Genomic DNA, 19,142 nt, shown 5'->3' on the forward strand with positions numbered 1-19,142 from the left:
CTAATTTTAGTATCACTGATGGTTTTCAGATTGTTTGAAGTTATGGCTGGTCACGTGAAGTCGCACTACAGTCGAGCGATGACATTTCTCCTAGGCAAAGGTTGGGTATGAAAAAGTTTGACCCTTCCTATAGAAATCACTCCTATTGTTGTCCAGCTGTCTATCTCAGAGATTAATCTATATCACAGCTACCTGCTGAAAAGGAATTTCATTTCCCACTCTAGTAGTCAGCATCACATTTCTTCAGCTTTTCATTATTTCTTATTATGGAAACCATGCTTTATATTGAAACTACTATTGACACACATATTAAAGACTTGGCAGTGCTTGAGTTGACCTGCAGCTGTGCTGTGGACCCAGTGCTCTGGTCAGCTGGTCCCCGATTTCACAGCTGGGAGGCGGGCTGGAGCACAAGGGGTCAAGTGACAGGGTCAAGATCCTTGTGAGTCTGCATGGCTTGAGTGTGAAGTACAAGACAGTGCTGCTGCTGCTTTCTGGACTTCTGGACTGTGTTGGTTTAAGACAGAGCCTTATATAACATGGGATGAATTAAAGAAAAGTCATACTTCTACAACTTTAAATAACTGGACCGTTCGGTCCACAGAAAGCCTGTTTCAGAACGCCAGCATATAGCATACAGTACTGGCTACAGCTGAGACCACACAACCCATTTCACTTGTGGTCAGACCTAGGCCTACACATTGTTTTTACGAACCCCCCTTTAGTTTTTACAGACTTTGTCCTCTTCAATGCCTAAAGTACAAGCTTAAAAGTGCTATTTTTGTATAACTTTGTGGTGTTTTACACAATGTTAGCAATCATTTTGTCTGTTTGTTGTTTTAGTTATGTTGCTCATGTGCTTCCCTAGAGACGCCACTAGCCAGCTTTCAGCCTTGAATAACTGAATGAAGCCGTTCTCTAAACCGATGTTCAGTGCACACAGCACTGCTCATCCACCAAGCCCTTTCATTCTTTTCATTGTCTGTTTTAGGCTCTTCAGGACAAGATTGAAAACTTTCAGAATCAAGTGCGCTCTGTGGAGAAGAAACTTCAGAACAAGGAGCTGGAGAGCCAGGAGCAGGTAGCTTTTTATTGCAGCTTTACCCTGGGGCAGTAGGGCTCTATTTTGTCTCCAAGTCTGAAAATAATATCTTACTGCTGGATAAAGGCAGCGTTCTTTGTTTCACAAATTCAGCATTCTTCTGATTTGACTGTCTGTACCCCACAGGCAAAGACACACTTATCCAGGTCTATTGGATTTCATGCGGGTATTTCAGCTATTTCAATTATAAATGTGTTTGTCATTGACAAACTTTTTTTTAAAGATAATAAATCAGTCAGGTACATTACAGTAATTAATAAAGCTTTAGTTTTAAATGATACATTACTGTTTTTTTTGGCATAGAACTGACTTTCTCATTGCGTTGTATATTTACATCGTCGAGTTGGATTTGTTTGGATTTTAGGAAGTCAGAAAACACTGAAAGCCAAGTTTTTATGACGAGTTTAGTGTTTGCAGCATGTTTGTTTTTGTAATTCATTTTCTGTTTGGTCACAAAGCCGCTGTCCAGATGTGGGTTTGTCCAGCATTTTGCTTTGTTGTGTGTGGAGAGGAGGTCATTTGATGACGTAATTTGAGGGAGGGAGAAAAAAACTTGACCAAAAACAGCGTCATGCGCCAATATATCTATTTTTGGTCAGAATGTCTAAGGACTGATTCATAAATATATATATATATGAGCTCCCATGTAATGCAGCACTCTTTTGAGTGTTTTGTGTGTAGCTCAATAAGCAATAATACTTTGCACAGGTCTTCTTTCAGTTAGCCCAAACCGGCTGTTGATGACTTTCCATAGCCAGCACATTCTCTTTAAAAGTGGGCTGGATGCTCTGACAGGTCTAGCTTGAGATGAAACCTCATATATAATTCAATTAAGACGCAGTTTAGAGCTATCGTTTTCCTTGGTTCCTTGCTCGAGACATTGCAACGGTATAACTAAGTGAACTTTCTTTTATTCTTGTAATGTTAACCCTTCTCTTCACATGGGAAGACATCCCATTTTATCCAGACCTCAGACAGATGTTAGCAGCCTCTGTCTTTCTCGGAGCCTTGTATTTCTAATATCCCTTTGTTGCCGCCTGGTTGAATATTAACAGGCATGAAAATAAAAATCACCACTTTTCTGGAAAGAATACTTTTTGTCACACGTATGGTAAAGTATAGTTAGATCAAGTCAAACACAGTTTTTCTTTTTTTTATGTGCTAGATTGAGTTTAGTCTTTAATAAAACATGTTGTGATTTCATCATTAACTTGGAGCAGCCAAAATTATTTTCTGGCACAAAATATGTTTTGAAGCGGCAAGACAAAATAGTCCTAAAACTGATAGTATTGAGCCGTTAATATATATATTAGCCAACAAATTAACTATGAGTCAACGATGATCTGCAAATTGTCAGGTCAGTCTATAAAAGATGACCAAGATTTCCTGAATATAACACACACTATTTATATATTACACACACTATGTATATACAACACACACTGTTTATATATTACACACTTTAGTGGTCATCCAGTCAATGCTTTCCTACCTTTATACAAAACTACAGACTGTGAAAAGTATCTTCTGGGCAGCTGTGATTCAGAAATGTACGGTTACAGGAACGTAACTAGAAATGTGGAAATATGCAGAAATAAAATAAGTCAAGTAATATGCTAAAGACTTCTTTACTGATCATTATTACGCTACCTGAAATGCCCAATAGAAAAATAAAACAAGGTCCTCTGTGCCGCCTCGCTGCACCACAGGGTTAAACTCTAGCAAGCTCGTGTCCAGAAGCACCCCAGCCGCACGCGGAGAGGCACGGCACGTCCTCCACCGATCAAGGCCTTCTTCAGAATGGATCACACTTTGAAATGTTTTTCTTTTTGAGACGGTTTTATTTGATTCTTGAAAGCGTTGGCCTGTTTTCTTTCTCTTTTTTTCATTTCTTCATTTTTTTTTTTCTTCCTTTGCAGCCTTTTTAAACTCAGCTGGGTTTTCTTTTACCTTCCTCAGGTGTAGGGAAGCATACAGGGCGTCCCTGAAAGAGAGCTCCTGCATCTCTGTACTCTGTGTATACATTATACATGGAAAAGACAACTGCAGGGAATTGTTCCTTAAAATACTAATTGAGTCGGTCCGGATCTCATGCTTGAGTGAATTACAGTCTGAAAATTGTGGTAGGGATGAATATTAGAACCTGACTAATATCTGTCCAGCCCTCTCTCAGAATGTGCGTGCAGAGGGATGAAATGGGATTCTGACATTTATCATTTCTTTTTGTGTTGTTGTTTCACTGTTTTTATGTATATATATATATATATATATATATATATATATATATATATATATATATATATATATATATAAAAACGGTCATTGAAGCACGTGCAGAATTGGAACTAATGTAAGTTCAGTTTGCCTGGGTGAGCAGTCAGGGCTGTAGTAGCTGCCAAATGTTGTGCAATTATCCTACAAATGAGATTTACCTCTGACCATTTCAACGTGTTGTGTTTCCTCACACAGGGTTTGTATGTTATACTGGAACTCTGTATTGTCCCATGTGTCATTTCTTTCCTGTTTAATATCCTATAGTGTGTGCTCTGTATGATTACATATTGCTGTTTCTGCTTCGCTCATTTGTTTGCCTTGCTTACTAACTATTCCAACAACAGCTGCTTCTGAAAAGACTCCTCAGGGCTGATTGCAGGGAAAATAATGACAAAAAACTAGCTAAGATGGTTTTAACAATGGAGAATCATACACAAGGCACGCAACAGGATATTATTAGTCAGGAAAAAAGATTATAAAAAGTATCCCTTTTAACACATGCTGCGCCATCCTGCTTTGTTGAGGCAGTGGAAATGACACAACTAACAAAACCTGTTTGAACTAAACAGGGAAGAGGTTTGAAAAAAAAAGAATTAAGAGTCAAAAAATGCTTTTGAAGCCATAGTTACTACAGCGTTTCTGTGTCTTCAATTAGGGAGGGTTTCTCTCTCTCTCTCTCTCTTTCTCTCTCTCTCTCTCTCTCTCTCTCTCCCTCCCTCCCTCCCTCCCTCCCTCCCTCGCTCTCTCTCTCTCTCTCTCTCTCTCCTGGAAAGGATGAGCTCTCCAGGCCCTGTCTGCGGTCCCACTGATAGGGCAGCACAGGGCAGTCTTGCATTGTGCCTGTTATCAGCACTGCACCTGGCCTACTGACACTCTCCCAGCCTCCCCTCACACCAGCAGCACCTCCACCGGGAAGTAAAGGAGAGCTCCAGGAATGTCTACACTTTCCGGAGTCAGAACCACTCAAGAACAAAACTCAGAAAGCTGGTGACGTCCTGGTTGGTGCAGTGTTTGAAAGAACACGTACTCACTGTCAGTGGGGGTTGCATGGGCTGAGCCAGTACAATTAGGAATTAACTGGGAACTCCCGAGTGGTTTGTGAAGTGGTTTCTTCCAGGAAGTAGAAGCGAAGATAGAAAGGAGATCAGATAGACCATGGGGGGATTCGTTAGAAAGGATTGCACCTTAGAGCAAGCCATAATTAGAAGAGATTTACGTTCACACACACACACAGGTAGTTTGTGCGAGTCTCCAAAGCGCTTTTCCATGAGCAGTTCAAGGCCTCCAGCTGAAGGAATGCGTGCTATTCTTGAAGAGGTTGTTGTTTGACCTTGAGAATGCTAACTTGTGGTATTACAGAGGGGCCCCACCCTGAAATTGAGACCTTATGGAAGTGGCCATTTAACTCAATGTAAAGAAATGTTTCAGGTTTCACAAATCCCAGTGTGTGTTTAGTATCTGTTGCTCAGAAGTTAGCAGATTATTAGGTAAGGTAAGACAATAAATACAGTATTTGCTTTCAAGAGCGGTTCTAAGCTTCTAAACTCATGTTTTATCTGATGCATTGTTTTCCTTTATGATGTGGAACTGCTGATTCAGAGTTTATGATGGATTTTGTATTGAATAGATACACAATTGTTTTTTTTATACTTATTTAATAATTTAAGTAATTTGTTAGGTTTTTGTAGGTTTAGTGAGATCTGGAAACGTCACAAAAGCTCCCAAGTTTGAATGTACCAGGAGCAGTTTTGAGAGCGTTCACTGGCTACAGCGCTTTTATTAGCATGCATGAAGATGCTGATGAAGTGACATCGTTAATCTGAACCTTCACAGCACTGCGAGACGTCTTCTTTGTGCTGGCAGCTGTCAGAAACTTCAGCAGATGCCACTAGCTTGAGGGAGAGTTCAATCTCAGTGAAATTTAAAAGGCTATATTTAGATGACACGTTTGTCACTTTTAAAATGTGAAGACGGTGTTTCTGAGATGCTGGAGTTTAGATCTTCATCGGAAAATATAAAAAGATGAGCTACTGTTCCTGATCCAAGTGCTGAAAGTAAAGTCGATGGAATCGGCTCTTTGTAAGTGTGTGCGTCTGCGGATCACTTACAATTCTGAACTGGTGCACTGGGTCAGAGAAGCAGCTGGGGCTGATTACAATTCTGAACTGGTGCACTGGGTCAGAGAAGCAGCTGGGGCTGATTACAATTCTGAACTGGTGCACTGGATCAGAGAAGCAGGTGGGGCTGATTACAATTCTGAACTGGTGCACTGGATCAGAGAAGCAGGTGGGGCTGATTTACAATTCCCTCTCGGACATTCAGAATGCAGATCAGAGGAATGGAACAAAGTGGCCGTGTTACAAATCACAGGCAAGGAAACGAAAATGATGGGGAAGGAATTTCACAGGTCTTCATAAGCTACTTCTAGGCATCACTGGCCCTCCTTCAGGCTCTGTGATACAATGGCAGTGCACTGTGGTTCTTTGTAAGACAGTAGTCAGATTTAGTAAGTACTTGCGAAGGTGATTTGCCTGCTGTTTGTAGTACTGTAAATGCAGCTGTGTTTGGTCTTCAATTAAGGCTCTTGCATTGCCGGGCATTTTTAGCCCTGACTCCTGATTGAGGGAATCCCCTTTTCACTGACTTGAGAAGCGGTCTGTATGTTTGCAAGTCTCTAGAACACGTTGGGCCGGATTCTCAAAGCCATTTACTCCAGACCTTTATTAGCATGTTTCTGGGGGGGGGGGAGTAAACAGCTTGGAGAATGTAGCCCACAATCTTTTAAGTGGGAGCGTTTTTGCATTTCTGTTTCTGCTGATCAGTTTTGATATGTGCGTCTCACTGATCTTGTTGTTTACTACCTTTTGTTTTACTGTAAGCGCTGCTTCTGTAAAGCAGCTGCTGTTCAGTGCCTGGAGGTGCTTCAGTAAAAGGTATAGAAATGTGTGTTGGGTAGTACAGAGCTAAAGGTACCTTCATTATGAGTACTGTTTTGTTTATATACGGAAGCCACAACGTGAGCTGCTCATTTGAAGATTCCTTTGGTGAAGACGTTTTATTGACCAGACACTTTTGATTAATAAAAACTGGCAAACTGGCTAAGTCCTAATCTACTACAGCACACTGTACTTGGACAAAAACTGCGCAATGTGTTCAGATCATTTATCCTCTGTTCCTTTGATGTACTTCCCGCTTCTCTTATTGTCACCAGAAAGATTAATTACAGAAACCCAGAACAAGCACTTAAATCCATGACAGGAAATGATTTAAGGAAAGCAGTCTTCATATTGTTTTTCTTTTTTTTTTATGAACATCTTAAGCAAAGGGAAAGAAAAAATACACAGAAAAAAATTCTGAAGCTGATAGAATGGAATTTTAAAAAGTCAAGGGTTCTTAAAGGAACACTTTCGTCATTATTAACAGCCTAATCAGATGACTGGGACAATAATGTAGCCGTGGTGTTTAATTCAGCTGTATATGCAAGGATACAGATAGCATTTTAAAAGCTGTTCATGACAAATATTAAGTAATTATGTGAACTTCTCCTGTGATTATTGTGGAGCAGAAGTTCTTTTTTTATCCTTTTTTAAATGAACCAGTTTATACATGTCCACATGTCAAGGTGATATCTGCTTCTAAGTTACAATTAATTAATTAATATGAGGACCTATTTTTACTACCGAAAGTAGAGCCAAGTGCCAAACTAATATTTCCTGAAAAGTCTGTGTCCTTTTTCCTTGCAGATAACCCATATTCGTCAGGAGTGTGAGCTGAAAATAAAGGGGTTGATGCCGGCAGCTTTGAGACAGGAACTCGAGGACACAATTACCTCTTTGAAATCTCAGGTAGTTCAAAACATTGAATTCAGATTCGCAGTAATGTGATCTTTCTTTTGTTTCCACAGTCAAAAGAATCCCCAGTTGTCTGAAAAGTCGTCCAACTGTGTTTGTGTTTGAAAGCAATACAAAACAAGCTTAGGAAACAGATTTCTTCTTGTCATAGTACGCGAATGATTTTCCCAGTTTACACGATACTTTATGCGACTATTCTGGGGCAAAATTTTTTAGAACTTAAATAGGACATGGTAATTCTTTCATCCTGTTTACAAAGTTTGCGATTCATCCTCATTTTCCGCTACTTCTGTCACAGCGAGGAGTGCAAGCTCACTTGATAGACTTGGACTTGATTTTGCAGTTCTGCTTTGAAGTTTTCCTACCATTTGATCAGTTTTCTAGACAATTATACAGTGGAACCTAATTAATACAGACTTCAAGGATCCAGTACAATTAGTTATTAGTTACAGTGATCCTTGTTCTGCATGCAAGTGAGTGTGGTTGGGAATTTATGTAAAATATTTAACCCAAACAATAGCTTTTTTGTCTCTAAAGTAGTCTAGGACTTCATGAACATCACTCAAGTGCACTTTCAAAGACTAAAACTTGCCTGTAAAGGTCACTTACATAATTCTTTACATGTAAAAAAAAAAAACAATCAAGAGCAAATTTTAATGTATTTGCATTTAAAGGCTTTTTGTAGTTTAGCATATTTCTATTTATATGTGTACAATGCTTATATAGTTTAAAGTATCCGAATACAAACGTGTGTCTAGCTAGCAGCTGTTGGATTCTCCGATAACTATTATGTACCATAAAAGAGATTTTTAAACAAATGTGTAAAGACAAAAACATTATTCAAAAGTGGAACTTTCAAAGAGCTTCACACAGTACAATATATTAATATTGTATACATATCTGTTAGAACAGCACCTATATATTCATTCAGATGACATCAGTTACATTTCAAATTGAAATGAAGCACGTTGGGCAAGCATGTAGAACTAAAACATTCCCAACGTACTGTCAGCTGTGTTTCAATTCAGTTAGGAGTCATAAATCATAACCACACTCATAATCACATAATGGTCTCCCGCCTCCTGGCTAGCTGATGGGTCACCTGTCCTGCAAGGTGTCAGGACCACTTGACAAAGCTGGCACACCTACTCCAAGGTTCCCATGATGTTACCTCGCCCATTTCACACAAGTGTTCTACCAGGGCTGGCAAAAATAAGAGGGCTTGCCCTGGTAATGGCGTTAACTGCATATCATGTGAGTAATAAGAAAAACAACAGAGGGCAGGAAGGGTAAAGAAATCAAAGGAAGGGAGATGCTATAAAAACATGCAGAAGAGCGCCCTAGAGGCAGGGCAAGGTGGAAGTGTACAGGAATGCAGCTTTTTATTTCTTCAACTTTCTTTTGCTACGGTAATACACTCAGTCATGAAGCCTTCAGTAAAGACCATGGAAACAAGGTTAACATTTTAACAAGCCGTTTGTCTGTCTTCACCTGTTTTTTTGGGGGAATTACTAACTGCCTTCAGGGTCTGCTTTCAAATTGTTACAAAATCCTGTTTGCAAGCACACTATATGCTGCATAAGGATACAAATAGCATTTTCTGTTTGCTTTGGGCTGATATTATTATTTTTTTTTTAGCCTTCTCTGACTTTGCATGTCAAAGCATACTGTGCTGGTGAAAATCCAGTGAAGGTGGCTTGACACTTCAAAGAGTGCACCTCATTCTAAGCCAGTCAGCGCTTCAGCTGAGTGATTGACGTTGTTTTCCTTCGTTTCAGGTGAACTTTCTTCAGAAGAGAGCCTCGGTGCTGCAGGAGGAGCTGGGTGCCTATCGGAGCAGGAGGTAAACCCCTGCTTACCTACAGTCTGAAACGGCTAAACAAACACCTCTGTGACAGACAGTAGTGCAGGAACTGGCCAGCCTCTTAAGAGCAGGAAACCGCCTTTAATACCTCTATTGGGCTGTGCAGAATAATGTTCGTCAGAGGACCTCCAGTTTATCCTGTTTTACACAGCGAGAACACCTGTAGATACAAACAGATATTCAGTAAGTCCTAAAAACAGCTCACACTCACACTCACGCGCACACTCACGCTGTTTCTTTGTTTTAGGATTAAGGTTTGGTAGAAACTAGGTGTGTGGTCCAGTGGTTAAAGAAAAGGGCTTGTAACCAGGAGGTCCCTGGTTCACATCCCACCTCAGCCACTGACTCATTGTGTGATCCTGAGCAAGTCACTTAACCTCCTTGTGCTCCGTCTTTCGGGTGAGACGTAATTGTATGTGACTCTGCAGCTGATGCATAGTTCACACACCCTAGTCTCTGTAAGTCGCCTTGGATAAAGGCGTCTGCTAAATAAACTAATAATAATAAATAATAGAAACTACCTCCCTTGGTGTTCAGGGAGAGAATTCAGTGTGCGGTTTCCTAAGACAAGTGGGTGTTTTTAACTTATTTAATTGGTTTTGATGATAATTTGTAAATTATTTAATTGGTGTTGATGATAATTTGTACATGATTTAATTAGTTTTGATGATAATTTGTAAAGAAGTAAACAGAGTCACGTTGTGAGTAATTGTAGGTCTGGCGGGTGTGCCTTTGTGATCTTGCTCCTTTTATCTCACCCTTTTTTGTGATTCAGCAAATAGTCAGGTACTCCAGCTACTCAGCAAGCAATAATTAGATCCAAGCCAGTGGGCATGAGCAGATATTTCATCAGATTTTGACTGCTGCACATTATTTTCATATACAAATGCGGAACTGCGACTCGTAATGCAGAGGATTATTGCAGTAATATATCAATGAAGATACGCACTGAAAGTGTTTTTTTGTATTTTTTGGGGGGGTGATAGTAGTACCTTGTGTTTCCTCCTTTGGGGTAGCAGAGATGTTGCTCCCAGCTTCTGCTGAAGAGGGCTCAGGCAGGTTTCCAGGGTTTCAAAACCCTTTTTTTGGCCAATCATCCCGAGTTTTCTACCCATTGACGTAATTGAGTTTAATTATGGCTTTTATGAGGAAACTTCCTAATGACAGTGAAGGAAACTTTGAGCAGTGGCTAATCACAGCACATCAAAATAAGCTTTGGAAATGAATCCCATTATACAGTAGTTCAAGTGGTGATGTGAACTGTTGAACCTGTGGGACGCAGAACCACGTTTGTGTAACAAGCAGCAATAAACCCCTGAGTCACCCCTGAAAGCACGCTGAATCACAGATAATGAGCTTGGCTTGGTGCTGTGGTAATGGACGTGAACTTGACCTGATCGAGCCTGTGGGTTCTGTCTGGAAAACCTGTCCCCTCAAGCCTGGCCTGATTTAAAATCTGTTGCTTATTAAAGTCATGCAGTAGAAGCACGGTATGCAAAACAGCACAGGGAGGACACTCTAACAAAATGATCTTTAACATGGAGAGAAATGGGACTCCCATTGCATAGCAGTGACATCCATGCCAAACATTACTAGGTGCCCCATTAGGTGAACTTAAGAATCTCAAGTGAACCTAATTAGGCTCTCAGTAAAAACAGGAATGGTTCAAACTGATCTGCAATGGGAGTGTTATTTCCACTTTAATAAACATTTTAACCAGTGATCCAAATGAAGCTTAAACACATTTGGCACACAGGAGTATGAAGGGCCAATAGGCAGCTCTGCAGGCTGGTTTGAATCCAGGCTGCACTGAAGCTCAGCAGGCTGGTTTGAATCCAGGCTGCACTGAAGCTCAGCAGGCTGGTTTGAATCCAGGCTGCACTGAAGCTCAGCAGGCTGGTTTGAATCCAGGCTGCACTGAAGCTCAGCAGGCTGGTTTGAATCCAGGCTGCACTGATAACACGACTAGGTTTTGTTAGTGGAAACCAGTTTAATGAAATATTAAGCAATCCTGAAGCTGCAGCTCCCAGTTCAAGATCTTTTCTCTTTCCTAATCGGATTTTCTTTTTCATCTGCTTGCTTTCAGGTAACCTCTCAAACAGACTGCTCCTTTACTGGGCGCACGCTTACTCATCAAAAGCTGCAATGAGTCTCTGTCCTTGAGCACATGAAGACATGGGGCAGTTCACACGAGGCAGTGAGATCTCTGACAATTTTATCAATCACATTTATTTCTGTGAAGCTCATGAATTCCCAGCCATATCTCACCAACAGTGTTTTTTTATGTCATTAAATATTCAATAGTTTTTTATTTGTATTTTTTTTTAATTATTTGTATTTTTTTTAAGTATTTATTTAATTCTTACATTTTTAATACCGTTTGGATTTTGTGTGATTTGGTTTTGTACACATTGTATACCAGATATTAACTGTTTTTAACAAAAAATAAATCAAGATTATAATATGGACAAATTGCTTTTTTTATACTATTAACATTTTATTAAAATATTATACGTTGTTGCATGTTGGAATTATTTTGTGGTTTTTTCACATCACAACACATTTTCATAATACGATGTGTTTTGTTGAACAGGGTCAATGAAGGAGGTTTGGGGAAAGGTTTTAAATGTACAGTATGTATCCGTGTAACATTGTTATGTATATATGTTTGCTCACATACCTGTCAGTCACAGCAGTCGAGAGGGTATAGCAAATGCATGAAAAATAACCAAGTAGAACAATTATATCATCCTGTCAAAATGCAATCGAGAAGTACAAAATCACTCCAACATAATATGAGGGAAAGGGCTGTATCCTGCACTTCTTGGTTTTGTTTTTAGGTTTGTTTGTACGCGTTGCCATTTTGCTGTTTTCGTGTGTGTTTTTTTGGTTTTTTTTTAAAGAGAGCAATCAGGGCAGAGGTGTTACCCGAGTGCTGTGGTTTGCCAGACGGCAGTAGGGTTTAGGGTTCTGTTGTGCTTTCAGAGCAAGGTGGCAGCCCATTTAATTAAGCCCTTTTGGTGCACTTGGCATGTTTTGTCTGGGAGGTGCCAATGGCAAACCAGGTCAAGATTGAGGTGCATTGATGGAGCGTTGTGGGGAAGCTTGCGTATGTTTTTGGTCACCTTTCACAAGAACAAAATATCAATAATAGCAAACAGGAAGAGCTATTTCTGACCCACTGACTGTACTCTAAGTAATTACAATTACATGGATCTGCAATATGAGAAGCTTCTCCTGTAATCTTTTATGAGTTATGAGGTGTCTTTGTAAGAGTAATGAGTGGTTTTTAAATGCAGAGCAAAGTGATTGGGTGCCATAGTAGTTTGCCACATGTCTCCATTGAGGTTTTCATGAGATGCACAACTGGATGATGCAGTTTGCATGCTGACATTCGGAACAGAAATAAATGACCTCGCTGAGACACATGTGGGTGGTTCTTGCAAAGCTAGGCAAATCCGTCAGTATTTAACATGCTTACGAACTATTCCAGCTGGCTGAACTCGGCAAAACAAATAATAACATGCACTACTGCTTTAAAACGTGTAGTCGTGACGTTGTTACGTGGGGTGTCTTTAGTGTTGTATGTAAGGTGATTCTTGTTTTCAAGTGTGAACTCTGTACTTTAATGACACAATTACAGAGGGTGCGAGGGCGTCAGGGAGCAGCTGGAAGTCCATCTACTAGGGGAACAAGTCTCACTATATGGTGGTTTTAAACAATGCAGAGCCAGACAAAACCTGAAAATATGCGTGTGATTTATTATAAGGTTATAGCTGGAACTCCTTTGACAAAGAAGATATCTTTAAGAGATCACCGCCTCCTGTCTATCACAGCATACTCAGCCCTCTATGAAGAGGGTGATTCGAATCAGGCTGATGTGGGCACCTTGCTTTTTTTTTTATTTATTTTTTTATTATTTGTAAATAGCGATGGGTTGCATTTGTTTTTTGTTCTTGTTTGTTGGTTTGGGATTGCACACCAAAGTAATGCCGTGTTTACTGGTCAAAGTGTGAGCTGAGGCTTTGATATTGATAAATAATGGTTTGGGAGTTGGAACAGCAGTTGAAAGTCATGTAAATAGATTTGCATGGAGTTTTCCTTTCATGTTCGGGAGAGGGCTAATCACTTCTCAGATAAGCTCGTTTACATTTTAAACAAACACCTGCTGGTTGACTCCTCTCTGATATTTAAAACACCTACACTTTTATGGCGCCTCTTTTTTTTTTTTTTACAACAGCAGAGCTATGGCAGCACAGTCCCATTTGTAGAGTGGAAACTGTTTTTACTGAAAGAAAAAAAAGAAAGACAGAATTACAGATTGATTTCAATTTCATTTTGACTCTGAAAGCCAGTGCGATTTACATGCAGAGCTGATGAGCTGAAATGAAGCGCTCAGGTTTACATGAAGTGTGAAATCGATATCTGAAATACAGCCGTTGTGTGCGAATGGCACAGAAGAATGAGTACACACTCGTATAGCGACTTCACTTACAGTTTGCCTTCATCTTTTGTACTTCAATGACTCCAGTCCCTGGTGTGTCTGTTATTAAATTTAGTTTTGTGTACCGGCAAAATATACGCTAGCGAGGCAGGGCATAGCTTTGCTGGCTAATTAATTTACTCCATCGTTTCACTGAAATTGCAAGAGCAGTAAGGAGGTAGATAACAGCTTTCTTTTCATGCAAAAAACAAATGTTGGTTCCCTCGTTGCACCAGTGGCCATTTGGAATCCTGATATTTAACCAGCCAGATAGTTCTACTTGTCGCTAATCCTGTTAGCATTGAGGAGCTAGTTCAGGTAATGTGTCCAATTTAAACTCGCCCTCTGGCAAGCGTTTTATAAACAACTGTGCTGTTGTGCCTGTATGGTTTTTTTTTTAATTATAATGCTGGATTTCTGTAAGGAACGATGCTTAAGAAACTCTGCACAAGATCAATCAGCCTCATTTAAATCAATTAAAGACACTACTAAAATTTTGTATTCCAGTTTTCATTCGTGATTCCCTGTGCAAGGTAGAGCAATAACAGGGATGTGCATTGTATCTGAAGGTTGGCACTAGAATCATCCCCCTTTAGGCTGTTACTGTTGACCTTAAAATAAAGTTTTTTGTTCATTTTTTTAAGGGGCAGATCAATTATATTTTCACAAAGGGCCTGATTCAATCAGTTCATTTGTATTCCTTTAATATATCAATCTACATTGACCCTTAAATATAGTTTAGGTTCTAGGGAGCTATGGATGGAGAGATTGACAGGGGATAGATAGATAGAAGGAAGGAGGGGTGAGTTGATAGATGTGTCCCCATCTTCCTCACTGTTCCCCTGGGCTGGAGAGGGGGTTCTTCAAAGGCTCCTGACCCCAGTGCTCTCACAGACACTTCAGTCTGCTTTTCATGCACGCCCTGTCTCCTCCCCTGATGTATTTGTTTACATCTGCTCACAGACAGGCCCCCTGCTGAGCTGTTTGATCAGGGCTGTCCTCTCAGATCCTGCCAGGGAGGCTTGGAAAGGGGCTGACCCCACTGACAGATGGTCATCGAGTGTGTGACTCTCTCGGCTACCGCAGCGCTGACTGAGGGAAGCAGAGGGGCTGCGGTCCTGGGGCTGACCAGGCAGGGTTGGTTTGTTTGTTTGTTTCTAGAGATATGACTAACTGAGACCAAAGCCGGTCTTCCAGTGGGGTCCCAGGCTAGATTACAAAGACCTGATAACAGAACTATCCCCATCTCTGTATCCCATTACTATCCTACTCTTGAATACAGCCACCGTTCCAATGCATTTTTGTTCTTTTAACCCCTTTATATAAAAACTCAATATTGTATAATAATAATAATAATAATAATAATAATAATAATAATAATAGGCACATGCGCATGTATGGGGGACTATTTTAGAAAAGAGTCCAATAGAAAAGAAGAGAGTGAAAAATGTCCAAGGCTTCAGTATGACAATTTCACTGTCAGTTTACTGTCTATTTATAAATATCAGAGCCCCCCCGGCACATCTTACATGGGGGCTGCGTAGACTCGAACGCAGGCGTGCGGGCTTGTACATGAAACCTCCTCTCTTGCTTTTAACTGAGCATCTTTGTTCTGTCTTTAGGTCCTGGGTGAGTCTCTAGGTACAGAGACTATAGGTACAGATTAGATCCATACAGGCTGATTCTCCAGCAGTCCCTTCACTCGATAGCTTCAGGTGGGCGCTTTCCTGTTAGTCCTAATGGGTCATTTTAAAAAGATCCTTGGGGTAATCCAGCAGTTAGCTTTCAGCACTCAGAACTGTTCCGAACTCCCAAAGGGAGGCACACTCTGGAGTCTGGAGTTGAAGTTCTTGGTGCTGCGAGAGGGAGAGAGATCAATCTGTGATGAACACTTGGATCAGGACGTTCGAGGTGGGGCAGTGAGAGATTGTTAGGACAGCTTGGGTGTCAGGTAATACAAAGAAGCCCTTAACTTTAACGCCACCCTGATGAACAACAAGGCAAGGAGCTATCAATTAAACCGAACCCTGGATGAGTTGAATAAGAGCTCCCGGAGTCTATGAAGGGCAGGGACTAACTGAAGATCCATTGACAAGGTAGTGCATTCCATCTGCTGAAAGAAGAGACTGGGTTTGAAGCAAGAGGCTGTCCTAGGGTCTAGTCGTCGACACAATGTGGCTGAAACTGTATAACAAGCATTTGTGATAATGCATTAATTTACTGTCATTTGGGTTTAATGACCATTTGAACCTACAACCAGCAAATAAAGGCTAAATTCATGGTCATGATTCTTTGGTCTGATTTTGGTCAAAATAGTTTACTAGCAAATAAGCAGTTTTGGGGTAAAATTCTTATTTTACAACTTAGTTAAGATTACTTTGAAATATATAAAATGTACTGTGTGGGTTTTATTTCTTTATTTATTTTGGCTTGTAGAGAAGTTTGCATTTTTAAATGAAGATTCATCAGCAGTAGCACATACATCAAAGTGTTAAGAGCAGTCCCAGTGTTGTTAGAGACATGGGAGAGGGCTTGGAAGTCCACTGTGCTTTTTATAGACCCGTTTTACAAGAAATACCCTTTGTTGTAATGTATTGTGTATTTAACTAAACACAAACCATTCAAGTGTGGCAAAGTGTGTGCCGTGACCCCATTCAAACCTTGCCCTGTAAAAAAAAAACATTTCATTTCACTGGAGAATTAGAAGTTATGTCAGGTTAGCAATGTTAGCAGTGGACAAAGCCTGAACTCAGCGAGAGTATTCTGGAAGTGTATAGCCAATGCATAGTCATTCAGAAGGTTCAGCTACACAATGATAAAGGGATCAGTTACAAGTTTTACTAATAAGGGGCAGGAAAACGAGAGCTTCACCTTTTAAGACGCACGGACACCACCTGCATGTTTTTGACACATCAGTCTTAGTGAATCGTTTTGATCTGCAGGCAGTGCTACAAACAGGTGAGCTGTAAAGCACACAAAGCACAAAGCATTTGTGTTTACTGTCAAGGAACATAATGTAGAGCAAACCATGCAAGCAAGCAATGTGACATTGAAAGAGGTGGGCAGTGAAAAACAACCTGGGGCATATGAAAATATATATCATTCAATACAAATGATCACTGAATTTACAACAAGGAAAAAAATGATGCTTGTATTGAATTATATATTAATCATTTACTAATTAATATTAAACAGGACCCCAACACTGACATGCCACAGCCCTGAGTCCTACCAGGTCATAGCAGATCAAAGTCAATGAAAATAATCCCACGCCAAAAACAAACCCATAGCGGTGTCTTCATTACCGCAGTCTGGGTTTGCAAGCAAAACCGGATTAGACTGAACGTCAGACGTTGTTTCCATACCATTTTAAACTTTAAAGTCAAGCGTAAAAAAAAAAAAAGAAAAATAGTAATAGCCATTTTATAGACTGGTATACTCTTGTGTTACACGTTACTTTAGATGTACAGATTGCTCCGATGTCAATATGATCTACGCCACTTCTTTTACTTAAAATATTTGATCAGATTTATCTCTTCAAAGTTCACATTAAAGTTTATTTTCTCAAATTGGCCCTTTTAACTAGATCCTCTTAACAACCCGTAGCAAGCCAGTGAATGGCAGCCTTTTCTAACTTTAAGGGTGTTAGGCACCATGTCCAACATCAAAGCTCATCTCCGCTCCACACTTTCATTATACCGTCTTCTGCTGATTTTATATGACTTTGCTGACAATCATAATTTTAATAATTTCTCTCTCTCTCTCTCTCTCTCTCTCTCTCTCTCTCTCTCTCTCTCTCTCTCTCTCTCTCTCTCTCTCTCTGTTTTTCGATTTATTTATTTATTTATTTATTTAGTAATTATTGTTTAAAATGTGCCTGGGTACCCTGGGGCTACATTGTAGCGCCAGACACAAACGCGCGTCTGATCTCCTCTTACCCCGTCCAGCTCCTTTTAAAAACGGACATTCACACTTTTCTCCTCTGCGTTGTCTACCGCCCCCCACCCCCCTTCTCGTTTAGTAATTGTTTTAAGCCTGCCAGTGGTTGCATTTTCCATTGTCCTCCAGAAATCCAGACATTCCGCGGTCCGGCCCAGATAAAGCGCTCATCACTTCAAAGAGAAGTGCTAAGAGTTTAACCCCGAGCAAGAAAAGGAAATGGGCAATGGGGGCAACTGAGAGCAGCGAGTGACCGCAGTGTGTTCAAAGGGCACGCTTTCGTATGTTCTTCATTTTATTAGCGTTTATAGGAGCCCTTGTGGACATTTGTCGATACCAGGGACCCACCCCGTTCCTAGCGGCTTTCATTAGAGGGGTACAGATTTCCTATAGGAGGAAACTAAAATGACTGCCTGATTCATTTGTCTCTCTTTAAAACGAAGAACAGACGGTTAGGTTCAGACTATACCATCTTGGCCATTTATGCCACACAACACCACTTAAAGCAGTAAATGCCTGACAGTGTGAAATCAACAATGTAACTTCAAAATAACACATGTTGGAGCGTTTCTCGCTCGTTTTGTATAACGCTGTTTTGTTTAGGTTTCTTTTTTGTAAATATGTATGTTATGATCAGATTATTTGCAAATGCGCTACCTGTCCTTCCAGGGCCGGATTAAGGGTGTGAGGGGCTGTCCTCTGTCCAGGGATTGCCTGTTTTAGCCGGTGGTCTGGCTTGGCCTGTCTGCTTTTAATCTAAGACTAAATAAATAACATCGCAGATTTGCTTTGCACTTCTCAGATCTGACAGAACTAAAACAAAACACAAACATAGGCGCATAATGAAAACAAATAATCATTCAAGACATTAGTAGTGTAAGACCATGGATGTTCCATTTCTCACTGTACACTATAGTATACCCAGAGCGCTAGTTCCATTTCTCACTGTACACTATAGTATACCCAGAGCGCTAGTTCCATTTCTCACTGTACACCATAGTATACCCAGAGCGCTAGTTGCATTTCTCACTGTACACTATAGTATACCCAGAGCGCTAGTTCCATTTCTCACTGTACACTATAGTATACCCAGAGCGCTAGTTCCATTTCTCACTGTACACTATAGTATACCCAGAGCGCTAGTTGCATTTCTCACTGTACACTATAGTATACCCAGAGCGCTAGTTGCATTTCTCACTGTACACTATAGTATACCCAGAGCGCTAGTTGCATTTCTCACTGTACACTATATTATACCCAGAGCGCTAGTTCCATTTCTCACTGTACACTATAGTATACCCAGAGCGCTAGTTCCATTTCTCACTGTACACTATAGTATACCCAGAGCGCTAGTTGCATTTCTCACTGTACACTATAGTATACCCAGAGCGCTAGTTGCATTTCTCACTGTACACTATAGTATACCCAGAGCGCTAGTTCCATTTCTCACTGTACACTATAGTATACCCAGAGCGCTAGTTGCATTTCTCACTGTACACTATAGTATACCCAGAGCGCTAGTTCCATTTCTCACTGTACACTATAGTATACCCAGAGCGCTAGTTCCATTTCTCACTGTACACTATAGTATACCCAGAGCGCTAGTTCCATTTCTCACTGTACACTATA

The 19,142-nt window shown here is 40.4% G+C and overlaps 1 protein-coding gene across 4 annotated transcripts in view; it reads left to right on the forward strand.

Annotated features, from left to right (window-relative positions):
• Positions 1–11,622, forward strand: part of LOC117423537 (centrosomal protein of 112 kDa-like) — a 107,222-nt gene extending 95,600 nt beyond the window's left edge. For all 4 annotated transcript variants that reach the window (XM_058989714.1, XM_034039486.3, XM_058989713.1 and 1 more), the window contains 4 exons: positions 992–1,081; positions 7,120–7,221; positions 9,006–9,070; positions 11,178–11,622. In XM_058989714.1, coding sequence (XP_058845697.1) covers positions 992–1,081; positions 7,120–7,221; positions 9,006–9,070; positions 11,178–11,181 — 261 coding nt within the window. In that variant the 3' untranslated portion in view covers positions 11,182–11,622. The remainder of the gene's footprint in view (positions 1–991; positions 1,082–7,119; positions 7,222–9,005; positions 9,071–11,177) is intronic.
• Positions 11,623–19,142: the final 7,520 nt, after the last annotated feature.

This window comes from Acipenser ruthenus, chromosome 17 (assembly GCF_902713425.1).
Source record: "Acipenser ruthenus chromosome 17, fAciRut3.2 maternal haplotype, whole genome shotgun sequence".
NCBI classification, from domain to species: Eukaryota; Metazoa; Chordata; class Actinopteri; order Acipenseriformes; family Acipenseridae; genus Acipenser; species Acipenser ruthenus.